Genomic DNA, 26,725 nt, shown 5'->3' with positions numbered 1-26,725 from the left:
ATCAAAAGGAAACTTGTTCAAGACCTAAGGGTTTGTCTTAATGGATGAATTGTTTTTATGTCTCCTTCAAGTATGGAACATAACTAAAAGCAGAATATATCCCCTGGAAGAGTGTTTATATCATGGTCATCACTTCTGCAACTTCTGAATCTTTTTTGAATGATTCTCACAGCCTTGAAAGAATGTTCTGTGAACCTTTATTTGATCTATTTTAATGTACTGCTGGTCTCCTCAGAGGCTGGCTGTACCATTTGGTCTCCGCTGCTTTAATGCAGGTTTTATGAAATGCCAGCAAAATGTCAGGCCTTTGGTTTAATCTGTCACCATGGATTCATTCTTTGTTCTGAGACACCAAATAGGAATTTACTTTGGTTCTACGCATTTACTCAACCAGGAAAGATAAGTACATCACACCTGCTGTGCTTTATTACTTTGAATTTTGCAAAGCATTAAGTTAGCTGCCTTATACTTGTTTGATAATGTTATGTTATATTTACATCAGTAATACATACTTCAAATACAAAAATCTAATATATTGGAAATTAACACCATCAATTCCACCAGTGGCACTGTTATGAGCCTGTTGGGTTGTTTTCTTGTCTGTGTGTATATATCTATGTGGGTTGTGTGTGCGGTTTGCCTATCTGAATGTATCCTGGTTCCTGATTGGTGAGCAGAGAAGGTGTGCCTGCAGAGCTTTTCACAGCTGATTTGCTGATCTTGACAGTTTCTCAATTGGGCAAGAACAAAGTCAGGACCTCTTCTCAACACTTAGTCAAGTCAAGTCAAGTTAAAAATGAAACAAAGTCTGAAAAATGCTCAGTCTGGCAGAATGAAGTGCAAAGAATAAGAGTTTAATGTGAAACAGCATAACCAATGAGTTAGAATTCCGGAATTTAACTGATATTCTGGTCTAATCATCTTAATGTTCAGGGCTGATGTGCCTTCATCTCTGCCTACACGTCCTAAAATCAAATAACTATCCTGTCAGTCTTTCAGAAGTGTCCAGGCCCCGTCCTTGATCAGGCTTCCTGTCTGTTTCCACCATCAGCTTACCTCTTTTGGGGGGGTGGGAGTCTTTAATCACCTTTCACTTGCTTCTCTTGATGTTTTTTGGCAGTCTGTGCTACACTAATTGAGCGACTCTTTTTTTGGCTGGTGGGCTGTATGACTGTATGTGTTCACTAATTGGCCCCTTCGCTCTCGACTTATAGGCCGTCTGCCCAAAATACTATGTTCACCTGCTCATTTCACCAGTCTGGACGAAGACAATATATGTGTCAGTCTGTCAGTAATTCACTTGCTCTTTTCTACAAATGAAGAAACAAACTTCTTCTCTGTGTACTATTCTTCGTTAAATGTTATGTGCATATTCTTTTAAAGGTGTTTCAAAGTTATCTTGTTGGATTGATCTTTAGTGAGATGTACTATTTCTGTCAGAAGAAGACAGATGGGAGTTTGTGATGTGAGAATCAAAAGGCACATCGTATCTGAGTGTTCAAAGACAGTAAATGATCCTAAACTCTCCATAAAACTAATAATTGTTATGGCAAAAATGTAATGCAACAGATTTTCAGGGTCTGGTAGTAACAGGTGTTTAGGAGTGACCCCATAAATAGGAAGAAATTGTCAATTATACAACAAGGGTTATGCTGTGTAGGCAGGAAGGAAAGATCTTTGACCTTAAACGTAGATGGTACATCAATCAATTAGTTGTCAAATGAAGAAAGAGTGTATTCTTCTGAAGCTGTGTGAGGGCGTTTACTGAAGATGTGTATGAGAAGAGCAGAATATCAGTGTGATTCTGGAGTCCTGCTCATTGTTTTGTTGCTAAGACTTTGCTGTTTCTTTAGGTTCAAGGCAAATATGTACAATCTCCAGATTTTTGTATTTGACCTCTCTTCTGACACCTGTCCTCCATTCCATCCTTTCCATCACAGCAGAATGAGAGTGAGATAAGTGTTACATGTCATTGCAGATAAAGAGTAAACACAGATCTGATCCTTTGTGCGTGTGTGTGTGTGTGTGTGTGTGCATGAACCCAGCAGCATATGGGATGAACCTGGTTCTTATCAAAATGGAGACAGAGTTCATTCAGCAATGACAGACTGACAGTATAATTGCAGCCATTACTCAGAGTTGTCACCGCGTACCTCACCTGACTCCCCGCTTCCCCATCTGTCTCTGCCTGTCTGTCTGTCTGTCTCTGTCTGAATCTCTGTCTCTGTCTCTTTCTGTCCGTCTTTTATGGACCAAGGAAATCAATCAAACCATCTGAATACAGTGTGAAATGTATTTACAACAACTGAACAACCATAACAAAAACATACAAAGAATCATGGATTGGGAATGTGGTGGAGAGCAAAGGATTCTGGGAGCTGTCAGCCAGAGCAATGAGACGTCTCGGACTGGTTTAAAGTCTGCGGGCTGTCAGGATCAGCCAATCAGCTGCGACCACCTCTGCAGACACACCTTCTCTGCTCACCAATCATGAAGATGCATTCATAGCCAGGCAGAACACACATATACACACACACAAGGCACCATAAGACTGGGGGTGGAACAGTTCCAATATTTTTTTAGACAAGCGTATGTCAACAAGGGGTGCTGGGTATCATCAGGTTATCATCAACCAATCGACAAACCAACCAAACCAATTAATCAATGAATTGTGAACCTTCGTTTGCTGTGGATGAGACACACACACACGAGAAACGGCGCCATCTAGAGTCCATTAATGACAATCTGCTCTATTTGAGAAAATCCAAATAGATGGTGACATCATATCTCTCTCCCTCTCTTACACACACACACACGCGCACATACCATGTCTCCCTCCTGCTCTTGAATGGAACAGGCACGTGTGTGTGTGTGACCCCAAAATCAGCTACACACACACACTGACACACAGAAGGAGCGAAAAGCAGCCAATCCCATTATTTGCTTACACACCCCACTGATCTCTCTCTCTCTCCCCCCCTCTCTATCTCTTACTCACTCACTCACTCACACACACACACAGACACACACACACACACACACACACACACACCATCGAGGCTGAGTGAGCGCAGAGGGAGCAGGGCAGAGCGGAGAGCAGGACGAGCCTCCGCCGTGATCACACCGAGGTTCCTCTCGCCACACCGAGCCGTCATGTGCCGGTTAGCGGGAGTCTGTACCGTTGGGGAGGAGGAGGAGGCTGGGTAGCAAAGGACGGAGGCAAAGGGAGAGAGAGACATAGAGATAGATAGAGAGAGAGAGAGAGCGAGCGAAAGGTTTTGTGTGTTTGAATTAAATGTCTCTCGCTCTCCGTCTGCATCATGCTGTACTTCCAGCTGGTGATCATGGCCGGGACCGTCATGCTGGCCTACTATTTCGAGTACACCGACACCTTCACCGTGCACGTCCAGGGCTTCTTCTGCTACGACACCGCCTACACCAAACCCTACCTCGGCCCGGAGGACCGGAGCGCCATCCCGCCCATCCTGCTGTACACGGTGGTGGCCGGGCTGCCCACGCTGCTGGTGAGTGGAGACGGACATCTCACACACACACACACACACACACGCATACACACACACACACACACACTGCAACTTCTCCCCAAATTACACCTCAGTCTGGAGATCCGTCCTACAGGTTCTCAACCTGTATGATGTCATCTGAGACTCCGTTCAGTTTGGGCATTTAAGACACATTTAGATTTTTGGATCACAGTGTTTCAATTGAGATCGCATGTTTATTTGATTTCATTCTTTCCAGTCACGTTTGTCTTTGCTTTGCATGCATCTATGTTGGATAACAGACATAAAGAGATACATGCTTCATTATTTCTGAGCAGCTTCTAGTTTGGTTAAAGCTACACTATGCAACTATTGGTTTGAATCACATTTCCTGGAATCCTCCATTAAATTCAGATTGGAATCCTCAAATTAAGTGCTCTTGTGAAAAATATCACGCCTCTGTAGCGCCTCCTACTGACATAATTCCATACTGGAGCCCCTTTATTTCCATCATTTACCATAAGGGCGGCCCACTGTAGTCCAACTTGTTTCATATTCAGTGTTTGTATGAAGTGGGAGGAGGGAGTCATTTAAATGTTCCCTGTGATTCCACCCACTCCACTATTATGCAAACACTCTATATTTATCCAAACAATGAAGTTTTTGTCAAGCCATTAAGGTTATTTTCTGATGTTCAGTTGGAAAATTCTGATCTATAAAATGGGGACCCTGCAGAAAAAGTTTGGGAACGACTGCCTTAAACACTTAAATCATGTAAGTGTATTGCAGACTGACTTAATATGCTTGGTGCCCACATTCTGAGTAGAACCAGGTTGAGTCCCATCTCTGGTTGACCTCTAAGCCTGCTGTGGAGTGGGTAGATTCAATAATTAAGATTTTGTGACTAAATTCCCAGAGGAGGACGATACATAAAGTTAGTAACAACTGCAGTCCCCAAGTTGATACTTTTGTGTTTCATAAAATACTTTATAGGTGTGAAAAACTTAAGTATATCTTCTATTTTTTTCCTTTATCTAGCAGGATATGTGTTTGCCTGCATCTATTTCTTGTTTAGTTGTTTTCTATGTGGGTGTTTTGCCTTTTTTTTTACTCTAGAACAGATATTTTGTACGATTTTCAAGCCTAAAGCTCTGTCATTTCATTCTGCTAACTCAGTGTTTCATTACTCTTTACTCATTAATCACTTACTGGACTTGGCTTGACAGTGTAACAGATAAAGTCTCATTATGTTTCACTGATATCTGCACATTGGAAGCTGCAGTCCCTGTTCTGCAAACTGCAAGCCATGTATGTGCTTTCACTGACACTATAACAGCCACTCTGGGTCTCCTCCAGCTGCAAACACATACAAATTACACACCACTGCGGATAGCTGGACACACTCCATGCTGCCACGTTCCACTGTCTCACAGCAGCCATGTTAGATTTTCCAGATTTAGCAGCATAAGTTTCTCTCCTCTGCTGCCCTGGGAGTTTGCTCTTTGATGCCAGCCTCCGTTTCACTCTTTTACGCGATTAAGTCTGGCATGTTCTCGTTTAAGCTGCCAAGGGCCTTGTTCACGTGCTGCGGCGTGACTTCAGAGCAACACACACTCAGATTTGCAGACAGCAGAGTGTTTGAGAGTGTTCTAACCGGACATGTTTGTATTTCCCTTTCCGCTGTAGAGCAGATTATAACAGTGTTGCAGTATTCTGCGTATCTGCAGTCATGAAAATCCTGCAAAACTCGTGGATTTTGAAAATGAGTTTTTACTGGTCGGGCAATATTGTTGTTTGTTTTTGTAAAAAGATTATAAATGTGTTGAAGTTTATAAAAGTGATCATTATTTTTAAGTTCAGCGGGAATCTAAGAAGCGAAAGCAATGGAGATATTTCATTTAGATGCAATTCTTCCTACACAAATCAGACTTTACTGCTGCCCTGTGACTGGAGTGATGTTTGATACAGAAGTGTTGTCTTTCTTGGAGGAATGGTCCCAGTTAATGACCAGAAGTGATCACTTTGACTACTGTACAGTGAATACTATCCAGGTGAATACAGTCTCAGTGCTCTAGTGTTACACCTTAATATGCAACACCTTAGGGGTATTTCTATGCTCTTAGCTGTGTGTGTGTGTGTGTGTGTGTGTGTGTGTGTGTGTGTGTGTGTGTGTGTGTGTGTGTGTGTGTGTGTGTGTGTGTGTGTGTGTGTGTGTGTGTGTGTGTGTGTGTGTGTGTGTGTGTGTGTGTACACAAACCCGTGTTCCCACCTTACATACTCAGAGCAGCTTTCACACTCCAGCAGCTGATCCGTATGATAAGGAATCGTGCTACAGATCCTCAGTTATAACCTGCAGCTTGACACCATTTTACATCCCTGCTTATGCAAAAATGAAAACTCGCTACCCAGATAAGCAAATCTAATCTGAATACGCAATCGTATATATCCACAACTTTGATTCAAACTTTCCACGCAATATGGATCTATGTTTTCTTCCTGTTGTCATCTCACCACATGCACAATTCCCCTGATGAGTTTTTCTGCTTTGGGAATCCCCGTTTACTTGAGTGACGTGTGATTGGCAGCTTGTAAATGAGAGAATATTCTCTGGAGCCTGGAACGTTCCCAGTCGATGCTGCATCTGGGGCATTGGGAGCTTCAGAGGCTGATGTGAAAACAGTTGACACACTTTGGTGTGTTAGAAGGAAATCCGTTGGACTCGTTAGAAGTCACTTGTCAGCCGTCACGCAGAGAGATGGGAGAAATGTCTGATCTCAGAGCGTGTCAGTAAACATAGATAGAACATGACCCTCTGAGGTTCATCACAGAAAGTGTGTGTGATTTTACACAGACCCGCTTTCAAGTACAGTCCTGTTTAAAAAATGACAAGAAGTCAATTGAGTAATTGTTTAGCTTTTTCTGACTGCCACTCTGTGCATATAATCCATTGTTTTATTCAGAACAACATCAGTAATAAGTCTGGAACGCTCACAGTGACGATTGTTACGTCTTTAGAGTTATGGTTAGAGACGGGAAACAGAACTGAACCAAACGGCATTTTTTGCCTTGACATCAGACTCAATAAATCACCTTTAGTGATGAAGTAAGAGCCATTTCTCACAGCCTCGTCCAGAGAACAGCAGACCTGGTGGTCTTCCTCTCTTAAGGCAAAAGGGAGCTTGAGCTGAAGACTTACAGAACGTCACGGTTGTCACGCCCTAGTAACAGACCTGCATTATGTCATTGTAAATTGATCAATTCAGGCACGTAAATGTTTTAATCATGCTTTTCTTTGACCTGGCAGTCTCATACTCAGAGAGAGACAGACTGCAGGATGTTATTGCAAGAATATAGCTTTTTGTTTTGTCTCTCATGTCTTGTTTTATCAAAAATACTGCTCAGTGTGTCTCTATGCTAGTTAGTGAAACAATTCTAGGGAAAATCTTTGATTGTATTTCAAGACAGAATTTAGAATGTTGCTCTTCTAGTCAATCCAATAAAATAAGTTAGGAACTACATTATTTCCTCATTTATTACTATTAACACACCATCACACACACATTTCAACTGGTTTTAAAACGTGTTTGCCTCACATATATTAATGACCAATAAAGTTTTGATCTGATCTCATACACATTCTAGTGGCACTGAATCTCTTCCTCAAGTATCAATTATTGGGCTCTGTGTCTTTGGTCTTTGTCTCTCTTCCTCTCTCTCACACACACACACACACACCTGAGACACAAGTTACAGCTATATTGGTACACCAGTGCGCTCAAAATAATGCAATCCGTGCAAACCTTGCAATCATGAGTTCTGGTAGCCACATATCCAGGTGCTTGTGGAAGAACTCCACCTTGACACACATGAACATTGGTGCCATTTCTCTGCTTTGTTGGCTGATGCTGGCTTTGAAGAACATATCTTTGGATCCTCATGTATCAAAGTCTTTGGTCCACTGAGGTCAGACTGGCTGAGAATGAAATGAAATACTATATCCAGAGACTGTTTGTATCAGAGAGCTTGAAGGTCTCTTTTATTGTTCAGGTGTCAGTTGCTGCCTCATTCTTACTTCAAAACTTGTTGCCACTGCAAGCCCAATTAACTTGTAAATAGAGACATATTGAGCCATGGTACTTTATTGTGAAAACCTCAGGGAAATGTGTTTCGGCAGGCGTGCACACTGAGCAGGGAAAGACTTGCTCAAATATTGGTTCAGCGCTGATGCTGTTTAGTTCCTGCTGGCTGCGCTCTCCCTCACCATGCTGATGAAGATAGATTAGCAGGTGGACTCAGGAAGAGTATCGGAGGGAGAGCATGGAAGGGGGAGTGTGGGTGAGAGAGTTTGGCCCTGACCAGACAAATAGATGAGTAAATAAGCAGCGCAGGCTCCTCAGTTCCCTGCTGGCTTTGTCATTTTGACTTTGCCAGCAGGGAATTGAGGGACCCAGACTGGGGGAGTGATTAAGGAACTAAACCAGCAGCACACACTTACTACAGCCCTGTCAGACAGTGTTACTGACGATGAGAAAGTGGGGCAGGTCACAGTCACTTACATTTATGCTTTACACTGATTATTTGTCTGTTCTAAGATTAGAGTAAAAATGGGAAAATATGAATGAATAACTGTTGTAATGAGCTTCCACTCAGCAGGTTCACTTCACCACATTTTGGGTCAATGTCAATTAAGTCCTTATTTAACACTCACTACTCTACATCGAACAGTCACCACTAAATAAATTGGTCTTGGATTTTGCTGAAACTTCTCTTGAGCTTATGTTCTTCTCCTCACTGAGATTTCTTTGAGGTCTTAATTCAAAATTTAGCACCAATCTTTAGAGCATTTCTGACAAGTTTTATTTGTTTTGGTCGAAATGACTTCCCACTTAAATAAACAGACTAATCAACTGAGTGGTCTTGTCTTTCAAATCTGTTGTTAAGTAAAAGGCGTCATGAATTCCTGTAGTAATATTTCCAACCACATAAAACAGAAGCTAACGGCTTTCACTTTGTTGCACTTTGGTGACATCATTGTGTATCACATTATCATGAGCAGCGGCTTTAGTAGCTGGAGATTAAAGGAATGTTACAGCCTGAACACAATGATCACAGCGTTATCCTCTAACTGCTGGCAGCCCGTGAAGGGTTTCTCTGGGTTGTCTAATGATCAGGATAATGACAGGATTTAATGACTTTAAAGAGAAAAGCTTTTCGCAGTATAATGGAATGTTTGTTTGAAATAAAGAAGCAGTTTATAGGATTTTTAAGCGGGCATCTACGCATAATTTTAGTTTTAAATAATAATAATAAGTTTAAATAATGCCAAACATGGATCCTGTGAAAATGGGAACAGGATGCAAGGTGTAGATGTGGCCTTAAATTCAATTAAAGAAATTGGTATTGTATTAGGTTACAGCAGTGGTTCCCAAACTCTTTCCTCAGGGCCCCCCTTTTATAGACCAGAATTGTTTCCATACATCTCTCTCTCTCTCTCCCCCCCCCCCCCCCCACCCCCCCCCCCCCCCACCCCCCTGCCCCCCAAAAAACAAAAAAAGTTTCTAATAACTCAATGTTTGGGAACGTACAAGGGAACGGAAAGTGAAAATTTTGGTGATAAGTCAAATAAACGTGGTCCATGTTCTGTCAGTCAGTCATTTTGACAACATTTCCACGGTGAGATGAGCAAAGCTAATTTCCAAATACTATATCATTGGAAAATAAACACAGTTAGTGGAAGTGTATTGGAGCACCGATTCAAATAATGTCAATCAATAACCTCAAAGGGCCATCGTCTGCGATGTCACATTAGTGTTTATTGGCAGCCACAATTTATATTTTTCAGCAGAGAAGCATTTGATTACAGATTCATAAGACACTATCAACCATCACCTGGAAATTGTTTTCCCCCCTGAGGTTTGAGCTTGACTGATTACCATTATTATTAAAGATTTTTATGACCATAGAAACCCTGCATAAAGCTTCCCTTCATTGCGCTGTGCACTGTGTAATCCTGTTAGGCTGGACAGACACACACACACACACACACACACACACACACACACACACACACACACACACACACACACACACACACACACACTCTCTCAACGGTCTATTCTAATTAATGATGGGATATTTGTATCTATGTCTTCCCTCAGACATTGATCCATTTTGTTTATGGCTTTCTGCTCCTCTTCTACAGCTGATGGCAAATGAAAAGATTTATGTCTGCTTGGTAGCCTGGCAACACATCCATAAAAGTCTTAACTGTATGAGAAACATACCACCAATAAACCCTGCTGGACCGAGCATTCTCATACACAAGAGCTCAGTGCTATAAAATCACACCGTGAAATACATAAAAATGATATGTTGGATTGTTTAATTCTGGGAATCTTTCATATCTTTACCACTAGTGGGTTACTGCGGCAGAGACTGGAGAACACAGCATCCAAACAAGTATATCTATGGTTCTGGATTGGGAGTGCTTTTATTATGATAACGCTCTCCGTGATGCTAATTTATGATTGGTCAGTTGTAGCATTCAGTGGTTAGTAATTGTCTAAATATCGACAACAATTGACAGTTTGTTGCCCTCTCTCATACTCTGTGTCACTACATCAAGAGTGGCCTTCACAGAAACGCAGTGCACCGACAACATTCTGCAGCATCTTTTGTGTTCCATTAAACTCCGAAAGCTTGAAGATTTGCGATGTCATCCACTGTCCTGACATCAGGTAGCAGACCACCAACGGAAGCATTGTGGCAGCTTGGAGTGCAGCATTGGCCAATTTCTATTACCACAGAAGTCACATGTATACGAGAGACTGACCATGAGACAGAGTAGGTTTTTTGTAAAGCACTACAGCCTACCCTCCCAAATCAACCAATGCCTTATCAGCCACAGTATGTGTGGATAGAGGACTTAAAGACGCAGACTTAAAGAAACGTTTCAATGCATCTTTGTCTCTGCAACATTTGGGTAGGGCAGCACCTTTTCATCCATTTTCCCCAACATGCTCGGATTGAGACACAGGAATCAGGGTCTTCTGGAGCGCTGTTGGAAGCCATTGTCGGTGGTTCTTCCTGCATTGCACACTAGCCCTTTCAAAATAGAAAGACAGATGGAATTACTTGAATGATACATGTGATACATTAGGCCGCTGTCCTTACATTTGGAATGAGTTACAACATCAATTTCTAATCTACACAACAAGCCTGCAAACTGAGCAGTGATTTTGTCAGCCAAGTGAGATGCTATTTAGATTCACTCCTCATGTCAGCAAACGCCTCCTTTGGCTGCACCTCAGTTCACACTCTCTGTCTCACCTCGCACACTTTCTCCTTTCGCGATTATGACACTCCATGTAATCAAGAGCTGATAGGTTGTGGATGGATAAGACAAAGTGTAATATACACACCTGAGACCCCAGACGATATTATAATACCTGACATGATTAGACTTTGAGCCTGTAAGGGACTGTTATTTGTGCTTAGCTGTTGACCCTCTCTGTCTTTGTGAGTAAACTAAAGAGCCATAACATTTACATCCAATGCAGAAATGATGTAGTCGTGCATTTTTCCAGGCAAATGCTAAAAGCCGAGAACAGACATTTATGACTGAAGGGAAAGGGTTGCGTGACACAATTTTGCCTTTTATGCCGTTAAATCTGAGATGAATTATCCCCCGTTGACTCATTCGGTTTGGTTATGGCTCATTGGAATGCATTAGAGCTGCAGGAAGAACGGCTTCAGTGTGTTGAGACGACAGAGTGGTTCTCTTCTGTAGCTTTATTAACATCATGTATGTGGTGTGTAACCTAGATTCTGAGGGCTGCGGGCTCCACAGAGGCCCAGGGGCTCTTATTCACACCATGCTCAGACGGAGGAGGAGGAGGAGGAAAAATCGATAGGGATCCTGAAGGGGAAGAGGAAGTAGCGAGGAAATTATAAAGGAAAGTGTTTCCTCAGCCTCAGTAGCCTCAAACCTTCAATTCAAAGTCAATCCAAACATCTCTCAATTTAAAGTACAAGGAACACACAGTCAGCTACAGTTTATTAATGTGCTACATGTTTTTTCAGTGAATACAATTCTGTGTGAAACTGACATACTCGTCAGGCAGAAATGTTGTAGTTTGCCAGCTGTTATTTTTTAGAGTAGCATGAATTAAACAGGGATGATGAGCACTTTTAAGTCTACTTGGTTTGGGAGGATTACCACCATTAGTTTGTGAAGCAATCACATTGGGTGCGGAGCAAAATAACCATTTGTTAGAACATGAACTGACCAACTACTGGTCAGTATTGATTGATGTACAACGGGAGAGTTTTGCTTCTGTGACGACTCTTTGGAGATTGATCTTCGGGTTCTGTGTTGTATTCCTTTGAGGTCAGTGATGACAGACCTCTGATTACATTTCTGATTACATTTCCCTTAATATGTCCGCAGTCCTGCATACGAAAGCTTGTTGAGCCTGTTATACATATCCAGTGCTTGAAATAGCTCCTGTGGCACAATGTTTACTGTTGCCATGGTGTTCAGCACCATGGACAGCTCCCAAACGTGGCTCAATGTAAAGCTGGGCCATAATATTTTAGGATGCTGTTATTTCAGTTGCTTTTGAGTTTTCTGACATGGACATTTCTGGCTTAATAAGTGAACTTTAACTTTGTTTATTTATTAAAGCAAATATGTCTAACAACATTTAGGCTTTAGCCTTCAAAGTGTCCTCTGTCTTTGTCCTTCTTGCTCGTCCTGGTCATATTTGTTTGGATGTGATTTGTATTGAACTTGGTGCGTCTGGGTGTCCAGCCGGGTGGAAACATGCAACTGACTGGGCAAGGTCAGGAGGATGTTTGTACAAATCCCAAGGGGGAAAGCTATACAATTAAAGATTGTTCCCATGGGCCACGGGGCCTCAGGGCTATGGGGGCCTGCTGCAGACGCGTGGCCCCAATTGTGTGGAGGTTTCCAGTCATTGGCCTCCAGTTACATCAGCTTAGTAAAAACACAGTGAGCCTCAAGCAGCAGAGACGCTGCTGCGCTGCTGGTTTTATCCCTCTCACACAAAGCTGCACAAAGCTGTTAGAGAATGGCCTGCTGACACGACAAGTGCAGCACAGGCGAAACCCAAGCAACATCATTTTACTGTACAAAGGCTGTGCTAAGTACACATCTAAGACAGCTGCATCTCAAATAAAACTGTATAGAAAAGTGGCACATTGACTATTTTAGAACACATGGTTACACACACACACACACACACACTTTTTGTGTATCTGAATACTGAGAGACTCATTAAAAACAGTATTAGAAAATAATTCTAAACCGTAGCCGTAGCAACAACAGCCTTCACTTATTTGGACCAGAGACCCATCCATTCTGTATTTATATTACTTCAGTGTACATTATGAACTATTGGCTTGTATAACCCAACCTGGAAAGAATTTCCATTAGCCAAGTGCAACAATATCTGTAATTGCCTTGTGTGTGTTTGTGCTTTGCATGACTTTTGTTGTTTTTGGCAGATTGGCTGCACCATATGAAGTGTAATCCTCTTCTGGTCTGTTAGTGCTGCGTTTCCCTTAATAATTGGCCCCAAATCTAATCCACAATCACACATTGGAGAGTGTGAAACAAGTAACAAATAAGATAACAAATTGACAGTAATTATGCGAAGATCCCTAAATTCTCAGGGGAATGTGTCAGCAACCTCCCCAGAGGGAATTCTAACTATGGGAGACCCTGCGAATGTAATCGTAGAAGAACTAAGGCATCATTTTTCAAGATGTAGGCACACTCTTATTAAAAACTCATAGGAATATCAAGGGCGGGTGAACTTTCAAATATTGTTTGCACTTTAGGCGGTTGAGTTGTTTTTAAATTAAAACTTTAGTGGGAGGGAGTTTGTTTGCTCTGTCTTGATGCTGCATGGGGCCAGACTGAGGCAGCGAGGCCAAAGAGGCAAAGCTGCTTCAGATCAACAAAGAATATGAGTTGTGAGTTCTGTCTGATCACACTGAGCCAAGAACAGTCTGTAAAATACCATCTTCATATTCATAAATAACTTATTGATTGACAGCAAAATGAGGAGGGGACTTCAACCAGGAAGGCAAGGGGGGGGGGGGCAGCTATCTGGACAGCTATGACAGAGATCTGATCACTTGCGCCTTCCATTAGAGGCAATCTATCTACATAATGTATCCCGATAACAAGGCCGCCTGCTAATGCAAGGCAAGGCATGTTGATCCACACAGCACAATTCATGCACAGTGGCAGTTCAAGATGCTTTACGATGACAAAAACAATGAGAGGCAAGTGAAATCATGTAGAAATCTATACCAAGCTAAGAGAGTAAAGGTGATACGATGGAATAAGAACGACACAATGCGAGATGCACAATGAAGACATGCTACCCTCCGACAGTTCAGACTATAAAATGCAGGGTGTCATCACAAAGGGTATTCTGTGGGCTGAAACCAGCAACGAAAGGCCCCAGGAAGAGGAAGACTTCCCCTCTCTGCCTCACTCACAGCATCAGCAGCTTCAATTGTTAGATAAACATTCAAATCACCTTCGCTTTTCTTTCTCCACCAGATTACAATCACGGAGACAGTGCTCTTTTTGGTCCAGTACACGTCCAAAGAGTTTGACCGGTCAGAGAAGACGGTGGCCACAGGGGACTGCTGTTACCTCAACCCGCTGGTGCGCAGGACTTTCCGCTTCATAGGTAGGTCGCACAATTAGAGGAGTATTTTATACGTATATATGTAATAAATGTATGTATCTGGTGGTGAACAGCGAAATGCCAAGATACTAATCAATTGTGGGGGAGAGTAAAGAAAGATTTCTGCTAATGTGTCTTGAGTGAACTGATCTCCCTCTCCCTTCCTCTCTCTCTTCCTTTTGCCATCTTTTCTGCCTGATAATAGTGCCTTACCACAAATATTGAATTTGCTTATAAGTGTGAATTCAGGGATCATAAATTGCTTTTTAAACAGTTGGACACTTACTTTGAGATTTTATGTATAATATATTGTTTTAACAAGACACTTAAAACAAATTCCAGGGCCAAGTATGGTCTAGAATACTACCATGGTATCAGTAGTGTTAAGTAACTAACAGCAACTTGTGATACCACATTCAGTCTGGCGTTGTCTTTGATATGTTTCTTGTGCTGTGTCATATTCACACACACACGGTCTTGCAAATGTACAGATGTGTAAGTACAGCTATAGTACTTATAAGTGATACAAATCTTCTGTGCATTCTTATAGATGCGCCATTCAACCTTGACACACACAGACACACACACGCACACGCACACGCACACGCACACACACACACACACATTGCAGCAGTGTGGGCCACTTCTCCTCTCATGCTTCAATGAGTTGAGGAGATAAGGCTGCAGAAGAGGATTATTATGGAGATCCCTGAGGGGAAATCCACTCGGTGGCCCGGCGTTGGCCTCACATTCACACACCCAGCTGCCATTCACACTGCTCGTTAACGTTAACAGCAAAGGTCCTTTCATCCTCCAGAGACTCATTCCCAATCGGTTACCCTGTCATATACGCTGGTGCTGTGTTGTTCGCGAAACAAGGCTTATCTTAATGTAAATTGCTGTCGGTTGTAATGTCTGACCACTTTGTCCAAACCATCTTTTCCTGCCAAATCAGAGGGAAGAGGATAAAAGGCTGCTGAGTCTTCTATTCAGCAGGAAGAGCACTCTACCTGTAACAAGCATCCACTAATCTAGTTGGCCCTCATAGCACAAACACAAGCAGGGTGCAGACTTAAAAATAAAATACAATAAGTTCATAAATTACACATCTGTCTCTCAACTTGTTTAGGAAGAGGATGGTGAGGATGGTGAAGGACAAAGTCATTGTTTTGTAAGTCGCACGTAAATCTCATGTCAAGATAGTCAAACCATATATTAAACTTAACATTGTTGAACATTAAACAAGTCATAATTCACTCTATAATAAGTGAAGATATAAGAAGTAGTGTAGTTGACTTACATAAATCACTTAATGTTGATTAATATTAAATGTCAATTAAAAAACACATCATATAACATGCAACCCCTTTTTTCCCTCTTTTCTTTTCTATATTTCCCTTTTTTTCCTCTTTTCTCTTTTTCCCCATAGTATTTTTTTTATTGAAGAAAGCATTTGCCATGACAGTGAGCATGCAGTTATGGGAGATTTTTGAGATCATTTTCAGGTGCATAATTATTGCTGTTAGACATGCTGTGTTTACGTTTCAGTGTTTGCAGTGCATTTGTTCTGTGGCTGTTGATAATGAGGCTCGGCGAGCTTATTGGCACGCTGGGAGTCACCGCAGTCGAATGAACTGAGCGAAAAACACGGCCGTGCTGTGCTGAGCGTTCCTGTCCTCCTCCAGATTCTGCACACCTCTGTCTGTCTCCCTGCCTGCCTGACTCTGAGCCTTTGGGCTGATTTGACTTCTATGTGGAGAGATTTGTAGAAGGGATCAGCGGGCATTAGTCCAAAAGATTTTTTAGCCGGAGGTACGGACCATAAATTCAGTAACGCCGCTGTAGACCTGCATGCTTCCCTGTCACGAGGAGCCAGATTGATAGAAGGAGGCTGTGATCTGGACGACACTGCAGAAACTCAACTTGAAGCGGCAGTTTGTTTTCTTTTTGCGAGTGTCTCAAATAAACCCAGCATGTCATTAAACTAGTTAATTATTGGGTCCCATCATTGGCACTTTATTGTGTGTATTCCAAGTGAAAGCAAATGAAAAATCAGCACGAGCGACTACAAAATGTAAAGAGACAACTTTTGCACAGCTTCCTCTGGTGTCAAAGCTTCATGGACATACTATTAAATCAGCAAAGGGACGCTAAATCCTCGGCTTTAGAGGTCTGCATTTTAACAGAGGACAAATGGCGGCTATATTTGCTACCACATTCTAACAGATGGGCACCAAGAAGGTAAAATGAACAGCTGTGTGTCTTTATTGACCGTACGTATGCGGCCATCACACGGAGAGATGTTTCTCTTCTTATTCAATTCTTCACAGCTCTGACTTTAACCTGAGAAATCCATATTCAGGCCACCAACTACTTATTTTACTGCCAAAGCTAGGACTCAAAGTGACTCATTCTTTGAGATCTAACATTAAATACTGATCTTTACTTGCCAGATTTAGATGGATAGATATTCTTTATGATTAAGTTTGCTTAGGTAAGTGACTCCTGTAATGTTTTACATTTTACAATAGTCTTGCCAAACCTCATTATGAATAGCTATGAAATAAAAAGAGTCTCAAGTCACGCAGCATGCCAAGTGTGTGTGTGGTGTGTGATGCGTGATGAGACGCTGCGTCTTTCTCTCAGCATAGCTTGCTCTCACATTATCTCTGTGCTTTTCTCTGACTTTTCTAACGTCAAGAGTGCACCAGTGTTCCCAAGTGTGTGTGTGTGTGTGTGTGTGCGTGTGTGTGTATATGTCTTCGTGTGCACATCAGTGTGTGTTCTTGCACATGGTTATCACAAAGCATCATGTGCCTCTGCTTTACTGGGCTGTGTGTTGCTTTGCATAATGACTCACAGGGCAGCCTGGTTTGGAAAGATTAAATTTAGAACTGAGCCGAGTGTCTGCTCAGATTTTACCTTTACTTCCTTTACTTTAATCATTTCCTTCATGCATTGTTACGATTTTTAAGACTCCTCCTCCCCAATGGAACATACATTTATTTAGATAGTACCTTTATAGAGCAAATGTCACAGAGTGCTGAGCAAATACAAATGGTTTTCCAGTTGTTTGTGTAGCGCTGGTTTATTTTTCTGTGTATTTTGTGTCCGGACGGATTGAATGAAGGAGTCTCAGGTGTAAAAGGAAAGGATTTCATTCAGCATCTGAATTTATAAACCTAAATGTCGTGTCACGGTCGGCTTAATCGGCTCAGTCTCATTGAATTTCACCGAAATGAACATTCTGTTAACTCATACTGCTAACTAATGTAATTGTGTTCAACATGTCTGCTGTACACTTTATACTGGAACAATATTACTCACAACTGAATTTAGAGAATATACTCTACTAAATGTGGTTCACACGGTAAAGCAGAGGAAACAGAACTCTGTTACACCAATCGATAAGCTATTTCAGAGCCTTGGGGGCTAAAGCTCTGTCTTAAACTTCAATTGAGAGATGGCAAGGAGACATACTGTAACAATCCTGCCAGTCCTGCCAGCCACTTAAATACTACTCATGTCATCTTAGTTTGGTTTCCAGGGGTCTGTTTCAGATGGGATCCTAACATTGAAGCAGTGAAAACCTCTAAACAGCTGAACTGTGGAGGGAAATACTGTGAAGGAATGTTCAACAATACTCCACAGCAATACAAGCCCATATCACACTCTGAGTCAAAGTGCAGACTCTGCAGACACTGCAGTGTTAGTCGTTGATGGTGAAGTGGCTGAGTCCAGTCAGCAGAGAGGGATTTCACCTCCATCCCATGGCGCTTTGTTTACTGCCAAAGTTAGACGACACAACTTCAGAAATCCCCAAATCAATGAAACGCACAAATTGCACACATCAGCAAAGGTACACTAATTAGAGATTAGAGATTGGAGATTAGATTTTCACCTGGGAGGGACTGAGTGATGGTGAAATGATCACTCACAAAAGATCATTCAAGAGGCAAAGACGTGCAAAACCTCACACGAGAAATGAACAACACACACACGTGGGAGGAACTGCTTGTTGTTCAGCTAATGTGTGTTATATATTGTAGAAAAAAGTCAGAAATTCAGTTTAGCTGGTCAATTCAAACAAGCTTTAATAGAATGTATGTGTGAGGCACATTCAGTTGTTCTGCATGCCTGTAATATGAATGAATGATACTAACAGAACCAAAGAGAAGATGGACTTTTAAGTACTTTTCACTACACAAATGCATACGCAGAATGTCTCTCCTGTGGTTTTTTGCGCTCGCTGTAACTTGACACGTCCACAAGATGCAGCATCTGCATGAGTCAACTTCTCAAAGGGCTTTACAGGCCCATAACATCAGAAAAACATCCCGACCCCGCCTAAAGCTCTCTAGGAAGACGAGTATAAGCTCCGGAAATACCTTAATAATGTATGAGGGAAAAAAGGAAGAATTGTCGGGAGAGGCAATTCCAAGAGAGATTCCCTCTCCACGAATGATTGGATTTGTAATAGGAACTTCCAGTGGGATTATACAAAAGTACAATAGAGAATGAAGAGCGGTAAACACACACTGTCATGGATTAGATAATGATATGTAAGACAGAGATAAGAGAGGGAGGGAGGGAGACACAGAGAGAATGATAAACACAATACAATGTAATCCTATTAGCCAGAGTCTCTCTCCTGGAGCATGCATGTAGTTAAGGGAGCAGTCCAGGTAAGCAGGTAGAGCTGATGATGTTTTTAGGAGGGAGAAGCTTGGCAATGCAGATGGTAGGAAGTTAGCAAGGGATGAGAACATGGCAAAAATTAAAGTGACAGAAACCACAGCAGCAGACATCAATGGGAGGAAAGTTTTTGAAGAAAAACTGTGTGAGCACTTCCACATTTATCTTCCCATATCATCTGAGACGGTGCCATGCTCCCCTCCCTCTGTATCTTATGACATTATTGGACATTATTGTGACAAAATTGGAAGTTCTTCAGGTAGATATTGGGCTAACTGGAGGACAGAGATCGGCTTTAGTCTGGACAAGTAGCTGCAAGTATGTAAACAATGATGCTGGTGACGAGTACACACACGAGCAAATAAGGGTTTAGGTTCTGAGATGGAGGGGCAGAAACTATGATGCAAATGAAACACAAATAATAACACAAGCTGCTGCTCTCTGATGCATCTGTGAATTTCCACAATGGCTTTATTCATTATGAAGGCAGATGAGAAGGATTACAGCACTTTTGCTCAGGTGAGTCGCTAAGAATGGTCAGGATGTTCTATCCGTGTGTTCAGATGTCACATTAGCGGCATGATTCATCACATTAATGGCCAGACATGTGTGTGTAAACGTAGCTGGAGGAGCGTTGGAGTCAGTCGCGTCTGTCTAGTTGATTGTCGATGGCCACACATTCTCCTCTTCCACCTAACAGTCATAACAAACACCTCATGTGTGATCGACATGTGAACGCGTGAGAGCCAGAAGTCCAAAATTATCTGCATTGTGAAAGCGACAAACATTCATGACATTCGTGTTTCTGCCAGCATTTGTGAGCTGCGTGAAATCCTCTACGGTTCTTCTCTCTTTAGGTTGATTGGCATTGTTATAATACTGTATGTCTATGTGTGTATGTGTGTTTAAGGTGACCTTGAGTGTCCTGAAAGGCACCTCTGAATAAAATGTAATAATATTATTGTTGTTATTATTGTGATACGCTTTATCAGCAGGAGTTGTTTTTATTTGTGACATGTTGCCTGTAGAGTTGTTTGCTTCTGCTGCTGTATGTTGTGACTCCAAAGAAACGCTGTGTTTCTGTATTTGTATTTATTTGCAGCGTTAGTGCACTCGATTACTGCAGGTGCGTAAAGCAGCCGTGTAGCAGTTTATGCAGAATAGTCATCTTCATTACTGACATATCCTGCTCAATAAGTGCATTAGTGAAGAATAAATGTATTCTTCACTTTCCTGATCAAGCAAAAGGGCTGCGACCTGTGTAACCAATCCGATCGTAACGTGGTTAGACGTGACCTTTCATCATTGGTTCCAGTTATAAAGAATTCTGTAAGGCAAGATAACTGCTGTAATGATGCCCACAGGCAAGGCACGTCAGCAGAACCAATTCCAGAAGAAGATAACTCCTCCCAGTGGTGTAGCTGTTCAAGTACATACGTCAAACTACAGAAAGGAATAGTGATTGATTAAATACATGCATTCAGTTAGCGGTGCAATTTTGCAGCATTGTTTCATTCTGTCACAGTACAAAATATTGCATTTGTGCCTGCGACTGAAACTCAGATAATTCGTGGTATTGTTAATATCGCTGTAAGCTGCAGATGCGTCTGTCCCTCGCAATCCTTTTTTTGGAGAACAAGCTACATGACAGCAGGTTCACTCCTTGTACTCCTAAGTGTATATGCTGTGTTCTGGTAAAGCACTGTCCCACTTCAAGTGCTGCATCCAGGGGCGTTGTTGTGTGGAATCTTGCCTTGAGAAAACACTTTGAGCCCAGTTTACTGTAAACAAGGTTCTGCGCTGAGGACCGCTCAGAGCTTAAGGGTCAGACTTTGTGTCTGTCAAATAAAAAGTGAAGATGGAATTGGAAAAATACTGTAATTGCTCAATTTGGACCGCTGATTGTCACTTCTGCTTCTTCAAAACTAGTAGTAAGTACTAATAGTGTAGTAACGGCAGCCATGTTTGTATACTGCCAATTACATTTCCAATTTACTTTTCCCCAATCCATACATTAAACCCAAACACAAGTCTGTCTAGTTGTTGATGCATAGAGCTTACTCACACTCATATTCTCTGCCCACTGTTTGGAATCCACTACTTATTACTGGAGTGCCAGAGTGTGTGGGTGTGTTGGCGAGGCGTTAGTCTGGGAAAACTCTAACTTTGAAACTGACTGGTTTGTGCATCATCATCACAATGCAGCACTGGCGAGGAAAAAGTGGCAGTGGATCAAAGAGTGGGTGCATTGCTTCAATCCAACCCCCAGCCACCACCCACCACTTCCTGTTGTGATCCAGCAGAGAACACGGAGCTAGATCAAGTGCGAGGAAAGAGGAGCAAGTATGCAGGGCGATAACAAAATAACACAGACCTTAATAACACAGCAGAACACAAAACAATCCACAGAGGAAACAGATAAGAGAAATTTAGACAGCATGCAACAACCACAGGACGCTATGGAAACACTGGAGCAAGCAGAACACAAAGTAATAAGAAACAAAAGGGGGGAAAAACAAAAAGGACTGACTTAGAACACAACAATGAGCACAGAGGAACATGGAGGGTAAACAGGAAACACAACCAGGAACAGAAGCAGAACGAACAGACGAGAAGTTAGGGAGAGACACAGACTAATCTTCTTACAAGACAAATGACAATGGGGACAACAGGTTTGGACAATTGCTAGAGTGGAAGCAATCAGGAAACACAATTAGAACAGGAAATTCGACAAAATAAAACAGGAAACGAACACCAAAGAAAAAACAAAACACAGGATTATAACACTTCTACGTTCTAACAAGAATGAGTAAGGAATAACCAACAAACAGCAAATTTAAATGATATATACATAGATACAAACAACAACACAAGAGGCTGGTGGACAAATTGTAGAACACTGCACAGAATAGTGTTGGAGTAGGAGGCACACAATGGCTTTGATACTCTTCACAACTTATTGGTTTACTTCCTGTCACCTGCGTCACAATGTCATGTGACTAACTAACACACACGTTCATGCCCCGATGAACAATTTCAGTCACATCCCCCCCGTTCCAGAAGCAAGTCATGATGGAGGGCATGGTGAGGCAGTGTGAGGTACTGTAGTAAGTGTTCCGTGATCGATGAAACACAGAGCACTTACATCTTCCTGTTGCTGTCGGGGGGGGGGAAAGTGGAATCGTGTGTTGGTAAGATGAGTTCTGAGCCCATGTGGTGAGTGCTTAGTGAATGTGTCACACGATGCTTGACAGAATCTATTTGACACATTAGCTCAGGCATTGCATTATTCTACTTGTAGGTGCTGCTGGAACAAAGGTAGTGACTGCTGGACACATTTGTAAAGCAGTAGAAGCCAAGAAAATGTGTTGTGCTCGATGGCTGTGACAACTTGCTGCCCATTTTCATAAATGTCTTCCAGCTAAACTCACTTCAAAGCCTGAGCTGAATTAGCTTGCACTGACACAAGACGGTTGATTGGAAAAGAACTTCCGTTGCCCTAGCAAATAATACAGTGTGTGTGTGTGTGTGTGTATATGTTTGTGTGTGTGTGTGTGTGTGTGAGAGAGAGAGAGACAGCGATGTCTGACTAAGCGGCTGTTTAGTAATTTGGTGTGACCAAAGGCCAGGCTCTTGTAGAAGGAAAGCAATCATTTCTGTTAAACCTCCTCAATCTGAGAGACTTAAAGCTTGGCTGAATTTGTTAAAGCATCAGGGATAGACTTTGGTGCATTTTGTGTATGTGTGTGTCAGTGTGGTGTCGATGACTACAGCAGGGAATATGTTTTTATGGCGACGTCCCCCCGCAGGGAGTCGCTTGTTTTATGCAGCATCACGCCTTCTGAGGAACAGCAGGAAGAAGGAGAATGAGGTTCTTCTGCCATTGTAGGGCATTCTTTCACACTACAAATGCAAGATTGTTGAATGATTTATGTTCTAGCCATGTTGCTTTCAGAAACACTTTGCCAATTTTACACAACAACTCTTTTCAAGGCCATCAGGGAAAACAGCAAGTAAGGAAGAGCAGCAGTCAGGTGTTGATTCAACTGAGAGTTATTGGTTTATTTATTCAGTGTGGTTGATCATTTTAAACGCCCTTTAACAGTTTGACAGCACAACAAAATAGTGCCACGCTGTCCTCTGTAAGCAATATCATATAATTAACTGTGGTTGTAACTTTCAGAAACAGAACCACTCTGTGCTGGGTACACTTTTTCACAACCTACTGCAGTCGTTGCATCTGGAACAGTTTTTGTTCCGTGCATCACCGTCAACCTCTGTGAGGCTGTTGTAACACACTGGTCTTCACGGTTGTGGGTTGATCCTTGTGTCAGGTCCTTCTCAAACGTATGTCATGGCTGAGTGTGACTCTTCCTCTTCCTTTGGCCCCCTGTTTGGTTGAGCCTCAGCACATCAGAATCTACGCTCGTGACAAACCATTCTGCTGTGGTTGGCTTCCGTAGATCGGCAGGCTTGTCTTACTTTTGCTTTTTACTTTAGCAAACTCTTCACCACTTTGACTGCCAAGTTACTTGATCTGCAGCTGTGTGGGTTGGATGTCTTCTCCTCAAAGTCCCATTTTTTTTGCCAACAATGCAAAGTTATTGCTCACCAACAGTGACTCATTGTCTGAGATCAGTAAACATAACACCAGGTCTTATCCAAACTATGTTCAGGTACTTTGTTACTGACCTGTATTTGAGGCATCTCTCATTTGAGGTTGTGTTCTCAGTGATATCTTGATTCATCCTCAGCCTGTGCATTGCTTCTCTAGCTCTGTGTATGAATCTCTCTCTCTCCCTCTCTGGTATTTGTGAAGACCTGCCATATCAATAAGTCTATCAATGCTAAGGTTCTGCTAGCTCCCTCAGTTTCTTCTGTCCTAATCATCAACGTTGTTTTCTAGGAGTCTACACCTTTGGCCTGTTCACCGTTGACATCTTCATCAACGCAGGGCAGGTGGTGACGGGGAACCTTGCGCCGTACTTCCTGACGGTCTGTAAACCAAATTTCACAGCGCTGGGCTGCCAGCAGGCTCTGCGCTACATCAGCCACCAGGAGGCATGCACAGGAAACCAGGACGACATCCTGCGAGCACGGAAAACATTCCCGTCAAAGGAGGCGGCACTCAGCATCTACGCTGCTCTATACCTAGCGGTGAGTTCATGTCTCCTTTTCCATGTAACCCCAAACACGCGTAAACTAATCAATCACATGGGGGAATTGTAGCCACGTTTGTGCCGTTCCCAACACACCAGTATGGTAAAAATGTGTATGTAACCAGTATGTATTCCCTTACTAACCAAGGGTAAGTTACACAATATTTCGTACTTTCCGGGCCTTTGTAGTTGCTAATCTACTGTTTCCACAATAAGAAAATTACAATACAACAATATTAGTTTTTTACTAGTGTACAAATGTCGCAAACAAATAGTTAACAGTATACTTGAGTAGTAAGTTCAACTGTAAATGTTAACAACTAATGTACACATTTAGAATTCTCTCTAATCTCTTTGACACAGGAAGATTCACGTGTGATTTCAGAACTGGATCTTCTATCTGTTATCTTATTATGCTCTTCTGATCTATTTCAACGCTGCCGGTGGATTAGAATTAAAGTTTTGGGGTGTTATAATATATATCTTACAGCTAACAGCCTGCTAATCCAACAGTGGATTTGGTGGCCTCGATTCTCATTGTGGCGGTGAAAGGCCTCTGCGTCCGTGCTGATTAAGCCTGTTAGTTTTTGTGAAGAGTATCTGTGACCTACTGAATGAGGCTCTGCTCAGACATCAGGCTTACCCAAAATGTTGCTCCGGCAGTGGTGACATTTTCTTTTGTCTAAAATGAATCCTTTGTGTTTAGACTTTTAGTCTTTGGTACGTATAGAAAAAAGGAGAAATGCCATTTATTTGCATATGAATACATTTATATAATTACCATGGCACCTTGAAAATGCTAAGTATGTTATAGGAAAAAAAATCCTATCATAGTCAAAGGCAGTAGGGCTGTGAAGGGTGACTGAATAAATAAATCTAATTAACAAGAGGTTTAACCAAGATGTCCCAAGCAAAGCAAAATGAGAGCTGCACGACCATTAAAGACCCCTCTCTCTCTCTCTCTCTCTCTCTCTCTCTCTCTCTCTCTCTCTCTCTCTCTCTCTCTCTCTGTCTCTCTCTTGTATTTATGAAGACCTGACTCTTTCGATTTACTTGGTTTAGTGTGTGTGACCTTGCATGATGATTTTCCTGATGTCTAATGTGATTTACTCCTGGAGTGATTTGCTACGGGATAGGAACCTAGTTATAGATTATTAGATAGATAGTGACATTAAGGAACAGATTCCCAGAATTCATAACGTTCCATCTTTTAAGCATCCTGACAGGGCGATGTCATTGAAGAGAGATTAAAAAAGTTGAGGTAAAGGTAAGGGTTAAAAGTGCATTGTGACTTTTGGACCTGAAACTATAATCTTCATTGGCATAACATTGAAATAGTCTCACGTGGAGCATTAAATATGTTATAAGAACAATGGCACTGGACATAAACAGCTCCCATCCACTCGTTTATTCTTCTTCTGTTGATTTCCTGGCGGTTGGCACAAACTGTATACTGTAGCATTACTGCCATCTGCTGAACTGTCCCTTGCCATGTCTAACCCAGCATGACCGTGGCATATTTGAATAAGCGCAAACGGCACAGGGTGGGATTATCCCTAGCACGTTTTTTGCATATGTGAATACTGAGAATCACCGGCGGTGGCTGAAAGGTTATCCCAGCATAATGCCATGATCCATGTGTGGAAAGGGATTTTTGTGTTTCGACACGGTAGCACGCTGAACGGACCGCGGAGTGGCAGCATCTAACGTGATTGCATGCGAATTCACCCAAGATTTTGCAGAAAGAGTGTGATTTTTGTTGATGGTCTAATTACATTGATTTTCTGTGTCAGAGAGCAAGCGAGCACCCGAGTGGATGTATGGCTCTGGACCATCAGACTCCCTGCGCAGTCGGGAGAGCAGATTGTTATGTAGGTCATTTAGCACAGGCCACTGTGTGTGTACAGCTCTGCATACATGCTTTTTTTACAGACACACACACTCACACACACACACGTACGTACATGATACATGAACACATCCTCGCACTCCTGAATCACTGTGGAGATGAATTTAGCTCTTCTAACTCATCATCTCAGTCATTACAGCAGTGCCGGGATCAAACAGCCGCGCATTGCAGCATCCACTCTGTTGAAATTAGGCTGTAATCACCTCATTCACATGCTAATGTACACCATGTTAAAGCAAAGAATGATTTAATATAATGCTGTGACCCGAATCTTTGCGGTAACGTGGTGTCATTTTTAGCTACAACCAGGCAGAGTATGAATCACTTGGCCCAAATGAATTCTGTGTGTACCCTATATGCTATAATATCCCATTTATCTTTGAGTTTGAAGTTGGGTCACATACACACCATACATCTATGGTAAATGAGACGGGTGTGGCGAACAGATATCACTTTTCATGTTTGTAGTTCTGCCCAAGATGTCGATGGTTCAGTCCGCCTGTATTCTTATTTGAAGTAAACGCCTGACACTAGAGGAAGACGAAGTGACTAAACTGAGAAGGGCCTACCTAGGAAGAATATCCCTTTAAATCTGCCTTAAAGACGTCCTCGTGTGTCCATTCGGTCCCTTCTTCTTCAGTAATACAAGAGGACACCATCTGAACCTGCTTATAGGGAGAGATTGATGTCTGAAGCATCGCCGACTCGAGGTCGAGTCGCCTAGGATCATCT

General features: G+C 42.2%; 1 protein-coding gene across 1 annotated transcript in view; it reads left to right on the top strand.

Annotated features, from left to right (window-relative positions):
• Window positions 1-3,314: 3,314 nt before the first annotated feature.
• Window positions 3,315-26,725, top strand: part of plppr5b (phospholipid phosphatase related 5b) — a 34,994-nt gene continuing 11,583 nt past the window's right edge. The window contains exons 1-3 of the mRNA XM_076157939.1: window positions 3,315-3,524; window positions 14,101-14,233; window positions 23,832-24,082. Coding sequence (XP_076014054.1) covers window positions 3,321-3,524; window positions 14,101-14,233; window positions 23,832-24,082 — 588 coding nt within the window. The 5' untranslated portion in view covers window positions 3,315-3,320. The remainder of the gene's footprint in view (window positions 3,525-14,100; window positions 14,234-23,831; window positions 24,083-26,725) is intronic.

The sequence above is a fragment of the Genypterus blacodes genome, unplaced genomic scaffold (genome assembly GCF_046128005.1).
Source record: "Genypterus blacodes isolate CSIRO-AG114 ecotype Tasmania unplaced genomic scaffold, CSIRO-AGI_Gbla_v1 ptg000076l_1, whole genome shotgun sequence".
Classification (NCBI taxonomy): domain Eukaryota; kingdom Metazoa; phylum Chordata; class Actinopteri; order Ophidiiformes; family Ophidiidae; genus Genypterus; species Genypterus blacodes.
This window is presented reverse-complemented; position numbering and strand designations above follow the sequence as displayed.